This window comes from Scleropages formosus, chromosome 23 (assembly GCF_900964775.1).
Source record: "Scleropages formosus chromosome 23, fSclFor1.1, whole genome shotgun sequence".
NCBI classification, from domain to species: Eukaryota; Metazoa; Chordata; class Actinopteri; order Osteoglossiformes; family Osteoglossidae; genus Scleropages; species Scleropages formosus.
The window spans coordinates 22,243,617-22,265,819 of record NC_041828.1 but is presented as its reverse complement, the minus strand read 5'-3'; the positions used below and the strand labels follow the sequence as shown (position 1 = coordinate 22,265,819).

At 46.9% G+C, this 22,203-nt stretch overlaps 1 protein-coding gene across 7 annotated transcripts; it reads right to left on the bottom strand.

The window, feature by feature from the left end:
- Positions 1-130: 130 nt before the first annotated feature.
- Positions 131-19,289, bottom strand: LOC108927846 (CKLF-like MARVEL transmembrane domain-containing protein 8). 7 transcript variants are annotated; one of them, XM_018741428.2, is made up of 7 exons: positions 15,344-15,412; positions 12,855-13,052; positions 11,938-12,564; positions 7,723-7,899; positions 6,650-6,748; positions 1,453-1,534; positions 131-596 (listed from the first exon to the last, which is right to left on the bottom strand). In XM_018741428.2, the coding sequence occupies exons 3-7, from the start codon at positions 11,965-11,967 to the stop codon at positions 583-585; spliced, it is 402 nt and encodes a 133-aa protein (XP_018596944.1). In that variant the 5' UTR covers positions 11,968-12,564; positions 12,855-13,052; positions 15,344-15,412; the 3' UTR covers positions 131-582. The 7 variants fall into 7 exon arrangements, with proteins under 7 accessions (XP_018596944.1, XP_029104387.1, XP_029104385.1 ...); XM_029248554.1 differs by having other exon boundaries at positions 11,842-12,564; positions 15,344-15,401; XM_029248552.1 differs by lacking the exons at positions 11,938-12,564; positions 12,855-13,052 and adding an exon at positions 19,013-19,289 and having other exon boundaries at positions 15,344-15,517.
- Positions 19,290-22,203: the final 2,914 nt, after the last annotated feature.

The window sequence follows — 22,203 nt, the reverse complement described above, 5'->3', positions numbered from 1 at the left end:
GTCAGAGCCTAACCTGGCTGTGCAGGGCTGGAGGGGAGGGGGGACACACCCGGGGGGGTGCCAGTCCATCGCAGGGAACCTCAGGCAGGACTCAAACCCCAGATTTGCCAGAGAGCAGGCCCTGGCCAAACCTGCTGCACCACCACACCCCTCTATCTTTAAAGCACTAACACAAATTTTACATTTAAATATTGTACCTGATTCACAACAAATGTCTCTCAAAAACGCATCAGCCGATTGGTATGATTGTTTAAGGTGATGATATTGCAACAGAGCAGAAAAAACACTGACACATTTCGTAATAAACTATAATACTGTGCCAAGTTTATGTAAACATAATAAAGCACGTCAGATGGTAAAATAACAATTATAGTGGGCCAATTAAACTGGCCCCAAAAGACGCAATTTGTTTCCATAGAACATGTCTTTATGAACAGTAAGCGGGTTGTTTAAAACTGAACACTTCTTTGACTGTGCGTCATTTTGCAAAAAAGCATCTGCCAGATGAATTAATGTAACTCTGGACAGTCACTGCCATGTGAGATTTTGTTCAGTATCTTTGCAGAAAATGTACCAAATGAATTACACATTTATACCTAAAAGAAAGAAGGGAAAAATTAGCAAAAAATACAACCTACAACAAAAAATACATTTAAACACACTGGGCATAATATAAACATGTTTGTAATGAAACCAGTGAAGTATGTATTAGGTAAATGCTCAGCACTGTGACTTAGTTTTAACACAGTTTACAGTCATAACTGACCTGCTTCTATTTGCATGTCATATTTTCAGTAACAATGTTTATTTTTATGTCACATCGTTTCCTAATGGTAATGCTGTATGTAGTTATGCTGATTTTGTATTTAATTTGCATTTTTGCAATCAAACTGTTATAACCTGTGACTACCTTGTACTGTAACTACAATGATATCAGTGATAATTTCATTGTAAAGATTCCAGTTTAAAAAGAATTGATGGATTTACAAATCCATGCTTTACCAGTGCAATGGCAATAAAGCCTGTATTTTCAGAAATTAATTGCAATGTGTAAATAAATATCCATAACAACCTATTTAATATTAATTATTTTTTACAGGAGGGGTGCGGTGGCGCAGTGGGTTGGACCACAGTCCTGCTCTCCGGTGGGTCTGGGGTTCAAGTCCCACTTAGGGTGCCTTGTGACGGACTGATGTCCCGTCCTGGGTGTGTCCCCTCCCCCTCTGGCCTTACGCCCTGTGTTACCGGGTTGGCTCCGGTTCCCCGTGTGGGACAGGCGGTTCTGAAAGTGCGTGTGCGTGTGTGTATTTTTTACAGCTTCTATATCAAATAAATATATAAAACTGTTGTTGAAAGTCATTACTCTGTTGTTACTCTTTTTAAGGTAACAGAAAAAAAAACACAATGTGGTATTGACTGAGTATCACAGAAACAAATAAGAATGTTACTCACTTGTTGTCGGCTGCCCGTACGTAACCTTGTAGGAAAACCACATGCTAATGACCAGCAGACTGGTTGCAATGAATCCAAACACCTGCAGAAGAAACAGATCTTTACAACTGTCATTCAGCTCTGAACAAAAACAAGGACACAGGTTCTTCTGGTACCTGAGCTGCTTGTGCGCTGCTCACAAACACTGTGTCCTGTACCATGACAGCGAGCACAAACACACACACACACACACACACTTTCAGAACCGCTTGTCCCATACGGGGTCACGGGGAACCGGAGCCTACCCGGTAACACAGGGCGGAAGGCCGGAGGGGGAGGGGACAAACCCAGGACGGGACGCCAGTCCGTCGCAAGGCACCCCAAGCGGGACTCAAACCCCAGACCCACCGGAGAGTAGGACTGCGGTCCAACCCACTGCGCCACCGCACCCCCCATTGAGCACAAACATTTATTCTCAAGTGTCAAACACAAGAGCGCTGCATACAAGAAATGCAGAGGTGTGGTATTATGAGTCCGTTACCTTTTCCCTGCACGTGCAATCTGGCCAGGTTATATTTCGGAAATGAGAAGTTCATCCAACAGCTGTTTCATGTACAAATCATACTTCAAGGGAAGGAGTGTGTTGAGCAGCCGAACTCAACAAAACAGCTGAGAGAGAGTATAACAGTTGACCACGGTAACATTAAATAGTGTGCACTAACCACTATGTGTGTAGAATCAAAAGATCACATGTGATACCCAGCAGTATATAACACTTATTATTAATGTGCGAGTAGTTAGAGTGGCACTCATAGTCTTGAGAATGGCTCTCATTATTGAACAATGGCTGGCTACCTGAAGAAATTCTACGTCTGCTGAAATGAAAGCATCTGGTCTAAATCTCACTTCTTCCACAACCACCACTGTACTGTTTCCAAGTACAGTTCCCAACAATGTGTCAGTTGTGGCCAAGCACAATCCTGCACCACCAATGTGACCTAAGGTCATTTCAACAGCGTACATTTTTGTACAGCCCTTTCCTTCCTCTTCCCTGCAAACTTATCGGAAAGTTACTGTTTACTTTCTGTTGGAAAAACATGAAAATATGCAGAACGGGTCAAGATAGCCATCAGTCCTTAAGGCCTGTGTGTGATAAAGAACATTCAACAACACTATCATTCAACATGCGCCAAGAGATGAGTGAGGGTCATCAGCCTTTGCTGTGTGTCTCTGTAGCATTTGGTCACTTGACTCTCCACCAAGACCTGCTCAAACCTGCAGGAACATCTATGAGTCAGAGCAGACTGTGGACACAGAACTTCTGTTTGACTGGGGGTCAGCTGTGATGCGCAAGATGGATCTGAAGATGTGGCCACCTTCAAATCCCGTGTGTCATGTTATGGCGTTTGCTGTGTTCAGGCCACCAAGGCCACCTCATAGACCTACCAAATTATTCTTGGGAGAAATTTAGGCGATCCTGAGCTGTTGTTTTATGCCAGTGTTGATAATGAAAAAATAGAGGAGAAACATGAGTTCGGAGGACAAACTCCACAGTGGGTCTGAGCTGATGTGCCCTTTTACTTTGGTGCTGCTGACGTGAGCCAACACAGGAATTTGTGTTCCACACCAGTTTGATCACTGTCCATCCATCCATCCATCTTCCTCCGCTTTATCCGGGGCCGGGTCGCGGAGGCAGCAGTCCGAGTCCTCCAGACTTCCCTCTCCCCGCACACCTCCTCCAGTTCCTCTGGGGGAACCCCAAGGCGTTCCCAGGCCAGCCGGGAGACATAGTCTCTCCAACGTGTCCTGGGTCTGCCCCGAGGCCTCCTCCCAGTGGGACAAGCCCGGAACACCTCCCCAGGGAGGCGTCCAGGAGGCATCCGGAACAGATGCCCGAGCCACCTCAACTGGCTCCTCTCGATGCGGAGGAGCAGCGGCTCTACTCCGAGCTCCTCCCGGGTGACTGAGCTCCTCACCCTATCCCTAAGGGTGCGCCCAGCCACTCTGCGGAGGAAACTCATTTCTGCCGCTTGTATCCGCGATCTCATTCTTTCGGTCATGATCCAGAGTTCATGACCATAGGTGAGGGTAGGAACGTAGATCGACCGGTAAATTGAGAGCTTCGCCTTACGACTCAGCTCCCTTTTCACCACAACAGACCGGTACAATGACCGCATTACTGCGGACGCCGCACCGATCCGTCTGTCGACCTGCTGCTCCATTTTTCCCTCACTCGTGAACAAGACCCCGAGATACTTAAACTCCTCCACTTGAGGGAGCAACTCCCCCCCTAACCCGGAGGGGGCAATCCACCTTTTTCCGACTGAGAACCATGGCCTCGGATTTGGAGGTGCTGATTCTCATCCCCGCCGCTTCGCACTCGGCTGCAAACCTCCCCAGTGCACGCTGCAAGTCTTGACTTGATGAAGCCAACAGGACCACATCGTCCGCAAAAAGCAGAGACGAGATCTCGCGGCCACCAAAACAGACACCCTCCGTTCCCTGGCTGCGCCTAGAAATTCTGTCCATAAAGATAATGAACAGAATCGGTGACAAAGGGCAGCCCTGGAGGAGTCCAACATGCACCGGGAACAGGTCTGACTTACTGCCGGCAATGCGAACCAAGCTCCTGCTCCGGTCATACAGGGAACGAACAGCCTGTAGCAACGAGCCCCGAACCCCATAATCCCGAAGTACCCCCCACAGGATGCCACGAGGGACACGGTCGAATGCCTTCTCCAGGTCCACAAAACACATGTGGACTGGTTGGGCAAACTCCCACGAACCCTCCAGCACCCTAGTGAGGGTATAGAGCTGGTCCAGTGTTCCACGGCCAGGGCGAAAACCGCATTGCTCCTCCTGAATCCGAGGTTCGACTATCGGTCGGATTCTCCTTTCCAGTACCCTGGCATAGACTTTCCCAGGGAGGCTAAGGAGTGTGATCCCCCTGTAGTTGGAACACAATCTCCGGTCCCCCTTCTTAAAAAGAGGGACCACCACCCCGGTCTGCCAGTCCAGAGGCACCGTTCCCGAACTCCACGCGATGCTGCAGAGGCGTGTCAGCCAAGACAGCCCCACAACATCCAGAGACTTGAGAAACTCGGGGCGGATCTCATCCACCCCCAGAGCCTTGCCACCGAGGAGTTTTTTGACTACCTCAGCAACTTCAGCCAGGGTAATGGACGAGTCCCCCTCCAAGTCCCCAGTCTCAGCTTCCTCTACGGAAGGCGTGTCGGAGGGATTGAGGAGATCCTCAAAGTACTCCTTTCACCGACCGAGGACATCCTCAGCTGAGGTCAGCAGCGCACCACTTCCACTGTAAACAGTGTTCGTGGAACACCGCTTCCCCCCTCTGAGTCGCCGGACGGTTTGCCAGAATCTCTTTGAGGCCGACCGAAAGTCTTCCTCCATGGCCTCACCGAACTCCTCCCAAGCCCGAGTTTTTGCCGCGGCGACTGCCAGAGCCGCGCTCCGTTTGGCCCGTCGGTACCCGTCAGCTGCTTCAGAAGTCCCATGAGCCAGCCAGGCCCGATAGAACTCCTTCTTCAGCTTGACGGCATCCCTTACTTCCGGTGTCCACCACCGTGTTCGGGGATTGCCACCGCGACAGGCGCCGGAGACCTTATGGCCGCAGCTCCGAACCGCCGCCCCGACAATGGAGGCGCGGCACATAGTCCATTCAGACTCAATGTCCCCCACCTCCCTCGGGACCTGGTTGAAGCTCTGTCGGAGGTGGGAGTTGAAGACCTCTCTGACAGGGGCTTCCGCCAAACGTTCCCAACAGACCCTCACTATGCGTTTGGGCCTGCCAGGTCTGTCCAGCTTTTTCCATCGAATCCAACTCACCACCAGGTGGTGATCAGTTGACAGCTCAGCCCCTCTCTTCACCCGAGTGTCCAAGACATATGGCCGAAGGTCAGAAGAAACGACTACAAAGTCGATCATCGACCTCCGACCTAGGGTGTCCTGGTGCCAAGTGCACTGATGGACACCCTTATGCATGAACATGGTGTTCGTTATGGATAAACCGCGACTAGCACAGAAATCCAATAACAACTCACCGCTCGGGTTCAGATCAGGGAGGCCGTTCCTCCCAATCACGCCCCTCCAGGTATCACTGTCGCTGCCCACGTGGGCGTTAAAGTCCCCCAGTAGAACGACAGAGTCCCCAGTGGGAGCGCTTTCCAGCACGCCCCCCAGGGACTCTAAAAAGGCCGGGTACTCTACACTGCCGCTAGGCGCATAAGCACAAACGACAGTGAGAGACCGTTCCCTGACCCGAAGGCGTAGGGAGACGACCCTCTCATTCACCGGGGTAGACTCCAACACATGGCGGCTGAACTGGGGGGCTATTAATAAGCCCACACCAGCCCGCCGCCTCTCACCTTGGGCAACGCCAGAATAGTGGAGAGTCCACCCCCGATCGAGGAGAGTGGTTCCAGAACCCAAGCTGTGAGTGGAAGTGAGCCCGACTATATCTAGACGGTATCTCTCGACTTCCCGCACCAGCTCAGGCTCCTTCCCCGCCAGTGAGGTGACATTCCAAGTCCCAAAAACCAGAGTTGGCGCCCGAGGTTTGGGTCGGCCGGGCACTCGGCCCTGACCACCGCCCAAATCACAACGCACCGGCCCCTTACGGTTTCTCCGGCAGGTGGTGAGCCCACCGAAGAGCGGCTCCACATCATGGCTTCGGGCTGAGCCCGGCCAGGCCCCGTGGGCATAGACCTGGCCACCAGGCGCTCGCATGCGAGCCCCCCCCCAGGCCTGGCTCCAGGGTGGGGCCCCGGTGACCCCATACCGGGCGGGGTAAACGAAAGCCTTGATTTTTCCGTCATAAGGGGTTTTTGAACCGCGCTTTGTCTCGTCTGTCATCCAGGACCTGTCTGCCATGGGAGACCCTACCAGGGGCATATAGCCCCAGACAACATAGCTCCTGGACTCATTCAGGCACTCAAACCCCTCCACCACGGTAAGGTGGCGGTTCACGGAGGAGCAGTTTGATCACTGGTTAGCCTTATTTGGCATTTCCCAACAATCTGCTACTGCTTGATAATAGCAAGGTGCGCACAGGGGTGGGCAGCAACAGGAACACCATGGTTAAGAACACCAGCTTGCTGATATACAGCACTGCTGGATCCTGCCACACAACCAGGGAGCAAAGCATGTCATCTGGGCGTAATGTCAATTATGTACCAAATTCAATATTAAAGGAACTCACTGAACCAGCCACGAGGGATGACAACCCATAGCTCTTCACCGCAGCCACTGTGGAGGCAATGAAGGTGAGGGAGGCGCCAATGATGTAGTGCAGGAACTCCTAACCAAACACAAAGACAGACACACAGACACCAAGTCAGCACTTGAAACACACCTTGAGATAAAGCCCAAAGTTAAAAATGAGACGGAAGTGTTCAGATGCGAGGGGGCGCGGTGGCACAGTGGGTTGGACCGGGTCCTGCTCTCCAGTGGGTCTGGGGTTCGAGTCCCGCTTGGGGTGCTTTGTGGCGGACTGGCGTCCCGTCCTGGGTGTGTCCTCTCCCCCTCCGGCCTTCCGCCCTGTGTTGCCGGGTTAGGCTCCGGTTCCCCGTGACCCCGTATGGGACAAGCGGTTCTGAAAATGTGTGTGTGTTCAGATGCAGTCATTACAGCCAAACCCACCAGTGCAGACTGAGGCAACCCTGGTTTTCAGTGCTTTTCAAATATATTTGCCCAATATTCTCTGTTTTTCAAATTTTTGACACTAAAATACAATTTAACCTGATAAGAGCTGTTCCTGCTTGAAAACCTGCAAATATTGCAGAGCTGAAGGAGTTCAGCATGTAGCAGTGTGACAGAACTCCACAGTGATGTGAGACCTTGGTTGTCAGCTACAGGAGGAGTTTAGTTGCAGTCATTTAGTTGCAGTCTGGGGTTCAAGTCCTACTTGGAGTGCCCTCCAGCATACTGGAATCCTCTCTGGGGTGTGTCCCCAGCCATGCATTGCCAGGCTAGGCTCTGGTTTGCTTCAACCCCCCCTCAGGACAAGTGGCTTTAGAGCCTGCAGATGATATCCTCAGTGGTGCCCATGAGGCTGTCAAAATGATCAATCAATTAACCTACCTCCCACTTTTCTGAATTGATTTTGGACAATCAAAAAAATAAACAATGCCAAGAATTTGTGTCAGTGGTATATGATCAATAATGTGTGCATCATTAATTCACATATTTGAAACACACTCTAACACCCTACACAGAAGCTGCAGAATGAACAGGTAAGGCTTTAGAAGATCAGCGTCGCTTCTGAACACCCACCGTCATGGTCCAGTTGATGCATGACAGTTTGCTCTGAAGCTGTAAGATATGCATGATGAGAAAGATGAGGAAAGTTATGTGGAACCAGAGCGTGACCACCTCAAAGAATCGGTAGGCGGAGTAGTCAGTCCACAATGAGGAGCAGTGCACACAGAGGAATGCGATGAGGAGCACCACCTGGAACAGGGAATGACACAGACAAAGAAAAACTTTCAGTGGGCAAAGGTGCCAAAACCACCACGTGATGCAGAGTAGGAGGTGGACTGGACAGGGACTTGAGAAATGAAGTCCCATGATGGGCTCTTATGTCATAGACATGACAACCTGACAAGTACTGGCAAACAAAAAATGTAACAGCAGTAGCACTCAGGGGAGTAAAAGACAAATGTGTGTGCAGCAGGGCATAAGGCTTGCAGCAACATTGCTAAAGAGTACAAGAAAAGGCACAGCCCTTTAACCACTTTTTACTCCTTTGCCTTTAATCAGGTACTTATCCTGAAACAACCCAAGTGAAAGAAAGGGAAAACGTAAGTTACACTGAATAAAACCATGAGCTGTGTAACATAATATATTTATAATTCTTACTACAAATTAATAACTGTGTTAATAATATTAACTGGTATGTTGGAAATCTTAAAATTATACAAAGAAATTATAAACATGTAATGGTATAATAACAATAACCCCAATTTCAAAATAGATGCACACATATACGTACATAGATAGGTCATGGCATCATGTTGGATGACTCCAGTAGGCCAATATTTTTGAAAAAATGTGGTCGAGAAGAGGCACACAATGCTATGTGTTTAACTGTACTAGTTACAAAAATAAATACAACAAGGAGAAAGGATTGTCATTTAATAAGTACTTCAGTTTCTTCTGGTGTAAAAAATTCTTAAGGGGCAATTTATGTTCCTAGCAAGTGAGTAAATACAAGAACAAGCCAAGTCCAGACATTATGTCACAAATTTGTGCAGCGTCTACTGTGTATTAAATCTGGATCAGCAAACAAATGTTAAAATATTTAAATAATCTGATCCTCAGGGTGGTGTGGGGTGGGCTTGGCTGGGTCCTGCTCTCTGGTGGGTCTGGGGCTTGAGTCCTGCTTGGGGTGTCTTGCAGCGGACTGGCATCTCGTCCTGGGTGTGTCCCCTCCCCCTCCAGCCTTGCGCCCTGTGTTGCCGGGTGAGGCTCGGGCTCCCCACAACCCCGCTCAGGACAAGCGGTTCAGCCCGTGTGTGTGTGTGTGATCTTCAGGAAGGGAAATTGTGTGACAGAGCTTCGTAACTTAGTTCGACTGCTTTGCAGACATACCCAAATTTCAACAGAAAGTTTATCTGGCCTTGTAAAGTAAATACTAATGCTCTAACTAAGTAATGATGGGTACAGGTGTTTGCTGCCTTGAGTGTAAAATCTGGGAATTCCAAGTGCTTCATTATTTTGTGGATTTATTTGAATAATGTACAGATTCCCAAACAAATAAAAGAATAAGGAATGGTATCAAATATGGATAAGAAAGTGCAGATGTGATCATTCACCAGGAAAAGGTAGTGTACTCTGTAGCAAATGCTTGAAAGGTGATCCGTTTGATCAGACCGGGCAGATTATGGAACGCTAACGCCATGTATGACACAAGAAGGCTAGACTAGAGACAGGTAGGTAGTGGACCCAATCGCGGGTTGGTTTTAATCTTTCAGCGAGGTTTGTAGGACTGGACATAAACGAAGTCAGGGACAGGAGAAGGTCTTGCAAGGCACGAACATCACAATATACACAATCCAAAGGTCAGTAGTCAGAGAGAACGGACAAGAGTCAGAAACCAGGAACATGGGAGCAAGCAAGGCAAAGACGCTGATACTGCAAAACCACGAAGGTGTTTGCGAGAATCAGCATCATAGTCTGGACTCAGAGCTCCTTATATCCCAGGGGTTCAATTAACCGCAGGTGCTTCGCTTGTTCCCGGGGGCATAACAGCTAACAGCTAACAGCTAACAGCTAACATTCAGTTATAGTATCATGACTAGTCTGACAGAGGTACAAAACAAAACTAACAAGAAAAGTTGTAGTGATCTTGACAATGAGGATTCATAAGAACAGTTATAAGGCTTGTCCTGTCAAATTTCTGAATAAGTGCTTATGATCCAAATTATCATCACAATACTTTCTGTTGACTGGTTTAGGTTTCCCTGCCAAATTAAAGATGCACCCAGAATTCATTTTGAGCAAATTTATAATAAAGTATTTCCTGGCAAAGATTTTTTGTACACACACACATTTTGTGAACCGCTTGTCCCATACGGGGTCGTGGGGAACCGGAGCCTACCCGGCAACACAGGGCATAAGGCCGGAGGGGGAGGGAACACACCCAGGACGGGATGTCAGTCCATCGCAAGGCACCCCAAGCGGGACTCGAGCTCCAGACCCACTGGAGAGCAGGACCCGGTCCAACCCACTGCACCACCGCGCCCCCCCAGATTTTTTATTTTTTTATTCAAAGCAACAACTTTTGAAATTTGTTTTGCCTTAATATCAATATGTTTTACCCATGACTTCTCATCTATATAAATTCCCATAAAGTTCAGATCTTTCAGAAAGGTATCAAATATGGATCAGGTTCAGGAAATACCTTATTACAGTTTCATTGTAGGCTCTATAGCTGTTTTTACAGTAAATTTTGAATAATAGGCACTTTAATAACTGATATTGTTAGTATCACAATGAAGTATACCTTTTTGCAATAGATATTGTCCATTCCTTTATAGGTCTGGAAATATCCTCCATGTAGTTTAATTCAATTAAAAATGTATTGACCGTAAAAATTACATGTGGAAAAATGACAGAATTAAACACTGAGCAGCAAACTTTTAAGTCTCTTTGGCAGCCAGATACCATCTGGTACATATGACTACAATAACAGAATGCTGAGATGATAGTATTTTCTGTAAATTAGTCCAAATCCAAATCCTAGGACAATCTCTGTTGTATATGAAGAGACACTATGAATGTAAGATGATGAAATTACTCTGTTAATTATGCAGAGGAAGCTCTTCATATGGGAAACCCGGTAGGTTTGATATGGCACCCTGTGGAATCTTTCTACAGGCTCAGCACATCAGTTCATGCTTAAAGCTATAGCTTAAACTTGATTAAGTTATAGCTTAAACTTGGTCATGTTTAAAGCGTTAGAGAGAGAACTCAGCATCCCAAAGTTTTTATTTCACTACTGACAGTAGCCTGTACCATAGCCCAGTGCCTAGGTACCAAAACTACATATATTGTAGATATACATCAGTGAACTTCCTGGTTTACTGTGGTTTACCAGGGCCTTCTTCTGTACATGGCTGTCAAACCCCACACTCATCGAGCAACTCAGCAACTGTGAGATACCATCTTTACCTGCTGTGCCACCATACCCCTGCCTTTATCAGCATGTTAATTTTTACTGCATAAATTCAGGGAAAATGTCATGGTGCAGGTCACTACTGTAGGAGATGGCATTCAAACCTGCAACCTCCACCTCCATAGGTTATAGTGCTAACCAGTAGGCCCCCATAGTGACATGTGCTTCCCTAACAGGCTCCTGACCACAGAGAGGCACCCTGCAGTGTAGAAGCAGATACCAGGATACAAGGATGAGTGTGACGAGGAAGGCTACGTGTCCCTGAGCTACCCGTGCTGTACTTACACATGTGCGGTACTGTACACTATCCTGTATACTGCCCTGTACACTGTCCTGGAGACTCAGAGTGGGGTGACAGCTACAAGTAATGAGAAACTTCACATACTGTACTCATTTTGTTGGAAGACTTCATTTACTGCACTGTTCAACATAACTAAAAGCAAACAAACAAATATATAAATCTGCGATTCAATGCTTTCGTATAAGTATGGACCGGAGTGCATCCACAGCGCCAGCAATGAAGTGTAACAAGGCATCAACACACACCGACACACACTGACACACACCACAGTTTACTGGTAGCAGCGTCACACACTGCTATGTACTGTCACGTGCCCACCCACGTCTACCCTTACAGGAGCCCATGTCTTCCTATATGCTGTACCTACATGCAACATACACCTTTCACATATATCTCCATCGGTTCGGACCCTTACCACTTGGGTCACCTTGAGCATTCCCTCGTAAGACCTGGTGTAGCCCATGTTGACCCATGTAGTGCCCGTGCTCGTGCTCGCGTTCACAGTGCTCACCGTCATGGCTCTTGTTGAAACATTAGCCATTGTGTGTGGAAGTGAAATGCTATAAATGAAAGAGGCTCAAAGAGTTGCGAGAGCGCAGAAAAAGCTCACTTCCGCGGGGTGGGGCAAACATTAAGGGAAACTGTGGAGCTTCTGCTTTTCCTCTCAGTTTATTGCTTTACCGCACGCTTCCGTTCAAGACATCCTGTCTTACAATGATTCGCCCACTTATGCAGCAGGATAACTTTTACTTTACTGTTCATTCAAGGTGACTTGGGGGCAACTTCTAGCCTAGAGAGATTAAAGCTGCTGCCTTTGGAACCAGAGGTTGCAAGTCAAAATCCACCTTGTGGCTGTAGTAGCCTTGAGCAAGGTACTTACTCTACATTGCTCTAGTAAAATTGCCTAGCTGCATAAGTGGGTAAATAACTGTAAGCAGCTAAACACCGCAAACAAGGTTACAGCAACAGGAGATGCGATTCAAACCCGGGCAACACAGCAGTAGTCAGGAGGCATGAGGCAGAACGAGGAGCAGCTGCAATGCTTCCTTTATCTTGGTAGTTGCTGGAAGAGCATGAAGAAGACGGAGAGTGTGGAGAAGATGCCAGTCCATTTGGAGATACTAAAGCATTTCAGTGTCTAAAGAGAAGAACAATCAGATCATTGAATCACCTGGTCACACCAGCAAGTGAAAGAGACACTGTGGATGTAGTGAATCATCATAATCATCATCATCACTTATTTTCTGTTTGATAGCTGTGTTTATTCAGGCAATAATAATAATAATAATAATAATAATAATAATAATAATACTTTTACTGCACTGACCAGCCAATAGTTAAAGGATTCTTAGGGGGGCAGCAGCTAGTGTAGTTCTTGGTGCTACCATCTTTGGATCTGTATTCAGAACCTGCATTTACACCACTTACACTCTAGCAGGGTAAACAGCAACGCTGAGGGGCACAAGGACATCACAGTTGTAAATGACAGCATGGAGTGAAGACGCAAGGTGGCGACGCATTCCAGAATGTGCCCCATTGGACAGGAGATTTAGCTGTTTGCTGAAAGCAGTGAGCGTTTTTCAGCCACGCTGTCACCTCTGCTGGGTTCTGTCCTCTGAGGGGCAACTGAGGATGGTCAGACAGGGATGATAGCGATGGGTCAGAATGTAGTCAGCTGGCTGACTGCTCCCAGGCACCCCTTCAGAGCAGACAAGGAGTACAAGCAGAAGGGGGTGCTGTAGGTAGAGTCCACCGTCACATAGGGTTCATGTTCAGTCCACGTTCACACAGGGTCCACGTTCAATCCACGTTCACACAGGGTCCACGTTCAATCCACGTTCACACACGGTCTACGTTCACACAGGGTCCACATTTAGGGTCCACATTCACAGACAATCCACTTACACATACAGTCCACGTTCAGTCCACGTTCACACACAGTCCACATTCAGTCCACGTTCATGTTCACACAGGGTCCGCGTTCAATCCACGTTCACACAGGGTCCACATTCACACAGAATCCATGTTCAAACTGAGTCCATTTACACACACGGTCCATTTACATAGACGGTCCACGTTCATACTGAGTCCATATTCTGACAGAGTCCACATTCTGTCACACACAGCATCTTTCTGCTTAACATTGTTCTACTTATCAAGGTTTTTCCCCATTACCTTCAAATAGGCCATTTCTGCACAGTTTCCTTTTACATCTAAAGTATTCCAGAAATGTGTGAACCTGTGCAGCCTGAATGTACAGATGGAGATGGACAGACATCCTTTGCTCAAAGACCCATGGATTTAATCCAGATACAGTTGAAGAGATTCAATTTAATCACTTTGGGAGGTTATATATGATGACCACTTAACAGTAAAACAGCCAGTTGTAAGTGACAGAGAGAAACATTTCTACTAAATTAATACTTTAATGTCAGACAGAAAAGTTAAAAAATCCTCAGGTTATTTCATCCTCAATATTGCAACTGTCAAATTTTATACATTTTGTAGCTGTTGTTTTAATGTAAAACCATTCTTGTACTTCACACTTAAAACTTAATTTCTGATATCACAAAACATCACACATGAAATTAACTTTTTCCTTCTTGTTCAAATAAATTAAAACTCCTGTAAGCTCTATTACTTATAAACAATATAGTCTAATTAATATTAATGTATGTGAAAAGTAATAACCAGATCAGATATCTGTCAGAATAACTAAGACATAATTAATCATCTTCACATATATTTCCAGCTTTGAGATGTGAGTATTGCATTTCCTGAAAACCAATTAATGGTATATCCAGACTCCTTCATAATTATCATGAAAAAACATCATAAAATTATGTACATGGCTGAAATACATACTCGTTATTTTCATGGAGTATTACTGTCACTGTCACATTTGTCTTTATGCTTGTGAAGAAACAGATCAAAGACAGTGTTACAACACCCTAGTTTTGTAAACATTCACACCTGCACAGTTTACAAAGGACTCAAGTGTTCAAATGTTTTGGCACATTTAGAGAAATCATATTTCCCAGTAAGTTCATGACTACTGATGCTCTCCATGAGATGCCCACGCTCTGTAACTGAAGTATGCGTGGACTGCATAGCAAAGTGCTACGAGGAAGGCGAAGAACTGAAACAGAGGAACAGATGTCCACACATTAATTGTTTCATTTAAGAATGCTATTTTAATCATTGTTTTCTGGGAGGCAAAAGACAAGTTGCTGGAGAAGGAGCTCGCCAAGGCTGTGTTTTTCTCACCATGGAGGCAGTCCAGCTGTCAAAGGTGTGCTGTTTTTTGTTGGCCAAGTGGAGGGATGTTGCCTCCAGGATTATGGCCACCAGATAAAACACTGCACCACTGACATTGAAACCTAGTGCCTGTGAGGGGGCAGGGGGTACAGGAAGGAACGACAACCTTCACACCCAACATCTTGGAATGATGATATCTGTGCAAAATGCCAGTGTCAGTATGTATTGGACAGTTTTGTTTTTTTGTGCCTGGGCCATAGGTGTGAGTCCACCTGGGTAACCTGGATATTACAGTGGAAGACACACTGGACAAAGGAGTGGAAGCAAAGCAAGTGTACCTTTCATTTCCAGCAGGCTGAGTGTGTGTGTGTGTGTGTGTGTGTGGACTCATAACCTGAAGCCTAGGGAGGGCAGTTTGTTTATATATTTACTTACATTTCAATTTTTACATCTGATACAAAGAGACATGCAGTGTTAAGCTGTGTACACTGATTTACTCATTTATACAGCAGGGAACTTTTCACTCTGTCAGGTCAGGGTAACGTACCTTGGGATTGGAACCCAGGACTCCCCAATACAGAGGCAGTGCCTCTAACCACTGCCCAAACCCCTCCCCCTCCTCCCGCTGCCCCGTTTGTAATAATAATATTTAAACTCACCACTGTGGTCCAGGGGACCCGAGGCATCCTGGCACGGGCATTGGTGAGGTACATGATGAGGAAGAAGACAGTGAGCACCCAGTAGGTGACGGCCACAAACATGACCCATCCGAATGCTGGAACATGGAAGTACTCTGTCCCTGTGATCAACATCCACACCAGGAGCCCGAACACCTGGGCAGTGGAAGATGGGGGACAGTGTGTTTCAGCACTGTGTGGGTCCACACACAGTGGCCTGGAGGCTTCACAACATAACTTTGGTATGTGTTGATATATGAGCTCAAAGTGGAGATAAATGCACCATCTCTCTGGAGGCTCCAGATTGTCTACTTCCTTTTGAGACATTCCTTCCCTCATGAGCTTTTATCTTCTATCTCTATGCTGTGCTCTGTGACAAATCTCAGCTTCTCTATGCTGTGCAGTGTTTTCTATCTGTGTGTGAACTGTACTGGGACAACCAGTGGAAAATATTGCTCGTTTAGTGTGTCACCTCCATCATGTCACTTCCATGGTGTGTCATATCAGTCACGTGTCATCTCCATCACACGTTACCTCCATAGTGCATCACCTCCATAGTGTGTCATCTTTGTCATGTATCACCTCGGTAATGTGTCACCACTATCATGACTTTACATAACGTGTCACCTCCACACATATCATGCCAGGTCATTCACACATCCATCTTACAGACCCCAGTGTCACTTGGGACAGGGTTGTGGGGAACAATGATATGATTTTAAGGGACAAATATGACAGTGTTAGTGTGCACTTTTCTGCTCCTGCTGTTTCTTTACTGTTTAGGCTCCACTTCCTCCTGTGAAAATGAATAATGGGGCTGTTTCCGTTTCCGGTCAGTTGTTTGTCTAAGTTGCCACAGAGCACAATGGAAAATGGTTGGCCAAATTGAAAGGACTGCAGGAGAGCCATCTGCAATGCGGTTTGAGACCCTGTTCTATGTGGGAGGAGAAGAAAGTGGAGGGGAGGGGCCTGTTTCCCGATGCCATGGTGAAACCCAGCTGGTCTTCTGATTACACACGGCAGAAGTTAAGATGTTAGCAGATGACCCCGGCTGCATACAGAAGTATGCCTCTAAATGGTTAAACTGTGACGTGTCATGAAACACGGCCTGGCTGTGGCAATGAATTAATTTCCCAGCAAGTGCTTTGGGTTCCTTCCTCCGCCCCCATGCTGACATAGGGGTCAACTGGCATCCTGCACAAACACATCATATTCACGTAGCAATTCTGAGAGCCGTTGTGGAGAAAAACATTCAGAAGGTGCTCCACATCTGCACCGTTCCATTATCCCTATATTGTTTCTCACTGAAGGGGTGCGGTGGCGCAGTGGGTTGGACCACAGTCCTGCTTTCTGGTAGGTCTGGGGTTCAAGTCCCGCTTGGGGTGCCTTGTGGCGGACTGGTGTCCCATCCTGGGTGTGTCCCCTTCCCCCTCCGGCCTTACGCCCTGTGTTGCCGGGTAGGCTCCGGTTCCCCGTGACCCCGTATGGGACAAGCGGTTCTGGAAATGTGTGTGTGTGTGTGTGTGTGTGTGTTTCTCACTGAAGGGGTGCGGTGGCGCAGTGGGTTGGACCACAGTCCTGCTTTCTGGTAGGTCTAGGGTTCAAGTCCCGCTTGGGGTGCCTTGTGGCGGACTGGCATCCCATCCTGGGTGTGTCCCCTTCCCCCTCCGGCCTTACGCCCTGTGTTGCCGGGTAGGCTCTGGTTCCCCGCGACCCCATATGGGACAAGCAGTTCTGAAAATGTGTGTGTGTTTCTCACTGTACATACACACACGTGCTGGCCTCCACATGACTGTATGGCTGCTGGCAATGTGTCCCTACTCCAGGCCCCTTATGGAAGGGGTATGAAAACTGTGATCTGTGAGGTTACACACTAACATCCTTAACTGCAGCAGTGCTTGAATTATCTTTGGTGCACATCTGACAGTATGAGCAGGAAATAGGAAATGGTGTGTGAATGCGCTCAGCCTCCTTTTTCCTCTAAGTGAGCTGTCACTGTGATAATTTGACTGTGCTGCAACGCTCTCGGTCGAGATTACCGATCAGTAACTGCAGGATGAGGGGTGAGATGTGAGTGGTTCCACAGGTTGACTGTCATTCATAATAATACTGCATTCTAAATACAGTCTGAGAGGAGCACAAAATGTCGATAAAATTCTGTGCCACAAAGTACTGACATCCCCATGAGCAGGGAAAGCCCAGCAGGTTTATCACATGAACATGGATGGGTTCCTGTAACAGGATGTGGGGCTGCGAAAAGCAACCTGTTCAGAAACTGAGACAATGCCTTTTTTGTGTGTGTGTGTCCAGAAAGCAGGAAGAGACTCCTCACAACTCAATAACAGCCCCATCTACCAGGTCCCCTTTCTGTATTCATTGTGTAAATTAGCTTCAGTTTGCTTTCAGCTGCTTCTTTCCCTGTTCCAGACCCCACATTGCAAGGGAACCTTCCAGAAAAAAAGTCCTTCCATCTATTTGGGGAAAAGACTGGACTGGGTTTAGTGCAATGACAATTGCTTACCATCACACAGTGCTACATGATAGATAGTAATATTGCTGCATTTCATTTTCATCTATTTACACGTGTTATATTGAGAGCAGGGGGCGCGGTGGCGTGGTGGTGCAGTGGGTTGGACCAGGGTCCTGCTCTCCAGTGGGTCTGGGGTTTGAGTCCCGCTTGGGGTGCCTTGTGACGGACTGGCGTCCCGTCCTGGGTGTGTCCCCTCCCCCTCCGGCCTTACGCCCTGTGTTGCCGGGTTAGGCTCTGGTTCCCCGTGACCCCGTATGGGACAAGCGGTTCCGAAAATGTGTGTGTGTGTGTGTGTGTGTGTGTGTATATTGAGAGCATCCTGTGCCTCAGATCCACCCCCAGGTTTAGAACAAGATCCAGTTGTCATCGTTCCTACAAGGAACCCAGAAACCCAACAAAGTAAAATAGAGTGAAAAATAAATGTTTGAATATGAAAATGACAATGGCAGCATAATGAGATTGTGTGTGTGTGTGTGTGTGTGTGTGTGTGTGAGACCACCTAAACCATATCAACAAGTTCTACAGATTCACTTACTGACACATAATATATTCATTAAGGAAAATGTGGGACAGTTTCTGACATCATATACACACACACATATGACATATGATATGTACACAAACATACATATGACATGGTTTCTGGGAAATTTAGAGGTGGGCTATGACATGATGTAGTACACCATGTTGAGGGAATTTGGTCTTTTCGGACAGATGATTTCGGACAAAGACTACTGAAAGCGGAAACGATGAAAAAGAATAGCAATAAGGCATCTCGCGCCGTTTCCCACATTCACTCACTCTAATGACATGTTTCACACAAATCATTTTAATTATTTCTCCATCCAGACATCGGTCAATTATATCGGTCAGCGACATACGCTCGACTACCGGCGTAACCATAAACTTTTACCATATTTTGCCACACACAGTCACATTGGTTGTTAGCCTGCCACAGTGTAAAAGACGCCTGATCTGGCTAAAGTACTTTTTAGGACAGCAGGTGGCGCAGTGGTGAGAGCTGCTGCGTTCTTGGACCACACACACACACACACACACACACACACACACACACACACACACACACACACACACACACACACACACACACACACACTTACGAGCTCCGCGAAGATGAAGATAGCTGGCGCGCTCCTTAAGAAGCGCGCGTCGTACACCAGAGTGGAGCAAGCCGGGTGCTCCGGGCTCGGGAGCGGGTTCGAGACCGCGCCAGTGCTCACACTCGCGCTCACCGCGGTTGCGGCCGCGCGCTCGGTCATCCCGCAGACCCGACGCGTACGCGCGCGCTCCCTGTCCAAGTAGAAAAGACGTAACTAGGAACTATGGAACTAAGTAAATAGTGAGGTATTAAGAGAGGCTGGCGACAACGCAGAACTTCCTTGATGAAGGAGTTGCTGAGGGGCCCGACACACACACACACGGGGGGGACGAGCGGACGGACGGACCAAGCCCTAATTCAGTAAAAAATTCCAGACTTCAACAGCAGACACACCGTTTTTTCTAGAACAAAGTCTTCAGTGAACTTTGTAAAAAAATAATAACAGCCTTGTACGATATTTAATTAAGATTCCTGTTGTCGCAAAAGTACTTCAGCCGAGTTCAATGTTTTTTTAAAAACTGTGTCAGTTATAAGCAACATGTTTTGTCACCAGACCGGAGTTCTGCCTCTCTGCAGGTCACTTGATATTCAGTTCATTTACATTTATTCATTTATCAGACACTTTTCTCAAAGTGACTTCCAATGAACTCTGTGTAGTGTTATCAGCCCACACACCTTATTCACCACGGTGACTTACACTGCTAGATACACTACTTACACTGGGTCACTCATCCATACAGCAGTGGGACACACTCTCTCTGTCACTCACACACTATGGGGGGGAACCAGAACAGCATGTTTTTGGACTGTGGGAGGAAATCCACGCAGACGCAGGAAGAACATGCAAACCCCACACAGACTGAGCAGGGACTGAGCCTTGAGTCATGGAAATACACTGTATGATAACAATGCTGAATGTTTTTCTCTGTTACTTTATGGTGAGGTCATTTGGACTGGGTCCTTGTGTACAGCTGTGGTAATATACACATGGGGTATAACATCTAGTCCTGTGTATCCTCAATGATGGTATTACATTACATTCATTTACAGTGTACACAGTACAGTGTAAATTAATATAATATAGATACTGTAAACAGTACATATTTATGTAGATAGTCAAAGAATCACAGTAACAGTTGCTGTTTACACAGATAAGTTTATCATCATCATCATCATTAGCATAATAATAATAATGTTGGTGAAGTCAGATGGTTAAAGCTCTGGTAAAATCAAATTCCTGAAAGTCTGATGACTACCAACAACATGACAGTAATGCTGGTGAGTCAGAACAGCAACCCGGACCAAGCGAGTGCAAGACATGGCGATTAGAATCACAGGCAAACTGCTTAAAATCACAACCAGCAGCACAGGTGACTGAACGAGGACCAACAGAGAGAGAAGTTCCAGAACTTTTGAGCAACAGATTGAAGTAGCCATGAAAGCCCCAATGAGAATGACACAAGGAAACTGCCTGAACCTCTCTGAACCTAGCAAGTGGGGCAAATGAAAGAACAAAAGCAAAGGCAGTCACAGAAGAACTGGCATGGAAGAGCTCAGAAGACCAGGCAATCCTACAGGACAGACTCAGACATAGAATTGAATTCAGTTCATTTTTATAGACTGCTCTTTTCACGCAGTGAGAAAAATAGTTACCCCCCCCCCCCCCCAAGTCCACATCGAAGCTGATTTAATATTCAAGAGAGGTAAAGAGGACCAAAGTAAGATTGTGAAGTTTGACTTGAATATTTATATGAACTGATAAGTGTTCCAAACCTTGAGGAAGTTCAGTGTAAGAAGCGACCATTTCCATGAAAGAACCTGTTCAGCTAAGATACAAAAAAGCACTACTGCTGAATCAATGGTCAAAACACAGAAGTAAAATAACCACCTTGTCAAAAAGAAGTAGAGATCTTCTGGCTTGCAATCCTCAAGAACAATGTTGTCCATCAGGATCAGGAAACTTGTGCTGCACCCAAGCTTGGAAGGATTTCAAGGTGACCTCTTCTCCCTCGTACTGTTCTGCTTAGTACTTACACTGCTCACAAACACAGTCAACGGATGACACAGGACATACAGTTCACAAGAACCATGTCAGCCACCTCTTGTACATGGATGATTTAAAATGACTCATTTAAAGCTGTTAATTAAGCATGAGTTTCAGCTAGAACAAGATTTTAAAGTATGGCAAGCCACCCAAAAGTGAAAATATCTACCTGAATGATCAGATGTTACCCAAAACATAAATTCCAATGCGATATGCGAGTATCTCAGTATGGAAGGAAGTGATAAGATACAGCATACTGAGACGAAAGACAAGATCAAGATAAAATGCAGTGAGATACCGAACACAGAGATGAGTTCAAAAACAAAGGCAGGAGGCCTGCAGTACCAGTCCCAGCTTGTAGCTCTGGAATAGTGGACCATCTGAGCTCTGAGATGCAAAAGATGGGTTGCAAAACAAAAAAATGTCTGACTACTGGTGGAGTCAATCCTCCAAAGGCTGACTTCAAATGTCCTGTCTGCTCAAAACAGAGCCGTTGCTTCCCTTTGAACAACGACAAATGTTCCAGCTGTCTCAGTGATCTGCTCTGTCTAAGTGCAAGCAGCTTTTTCCTGGGTTTCCTAGTTCCAGATTATCTCCACCAAGAGCATCATAATGGCCTTGTAACTGAGGTGGTGTCAGTTAGCCTCTTCCTTCGCTCTTTTATCGGCCTGCGTTCTGTGTGTTGGGAAAAGTGTCACTAGAGTGACAGAAAGCGTGTCATTCTTGTGTGACTGCTGTGCCAATATTACTGCAGCATTACGCCAATGTTATTGAACCATTGTGCCAGTTTCAAAAGCCCCTTATGAAGAAACTAAAACCAAGGCTTTCGTTTCGGGGTCACCGGGGCCCCACCCTGGAGCCAGGCCTGGGGGGGGGGGGGACTCGCATGCGAGCGCCTGGTGGCCAGGTCTATGCCCACGGGGCCTGGCCGGGCTCAGCCCAAAGCCATGACGTGGAGCCACTCTTCGGTGGGCTCACCACCTGCCGGAGAGACCGTAAGGGGCCAGTGCACTGTGATTTGGGCGGTGCCGAGTGCCCGGCCAACCCAAACCTTGGGCGCCAACTCTGGTTTTTGGGACTTGGAATGTCACCTCACTGGCGGGGAAGGAGCCTGAGCTGGTGCGGGAGGTTGAAAGATACCGTCTAAA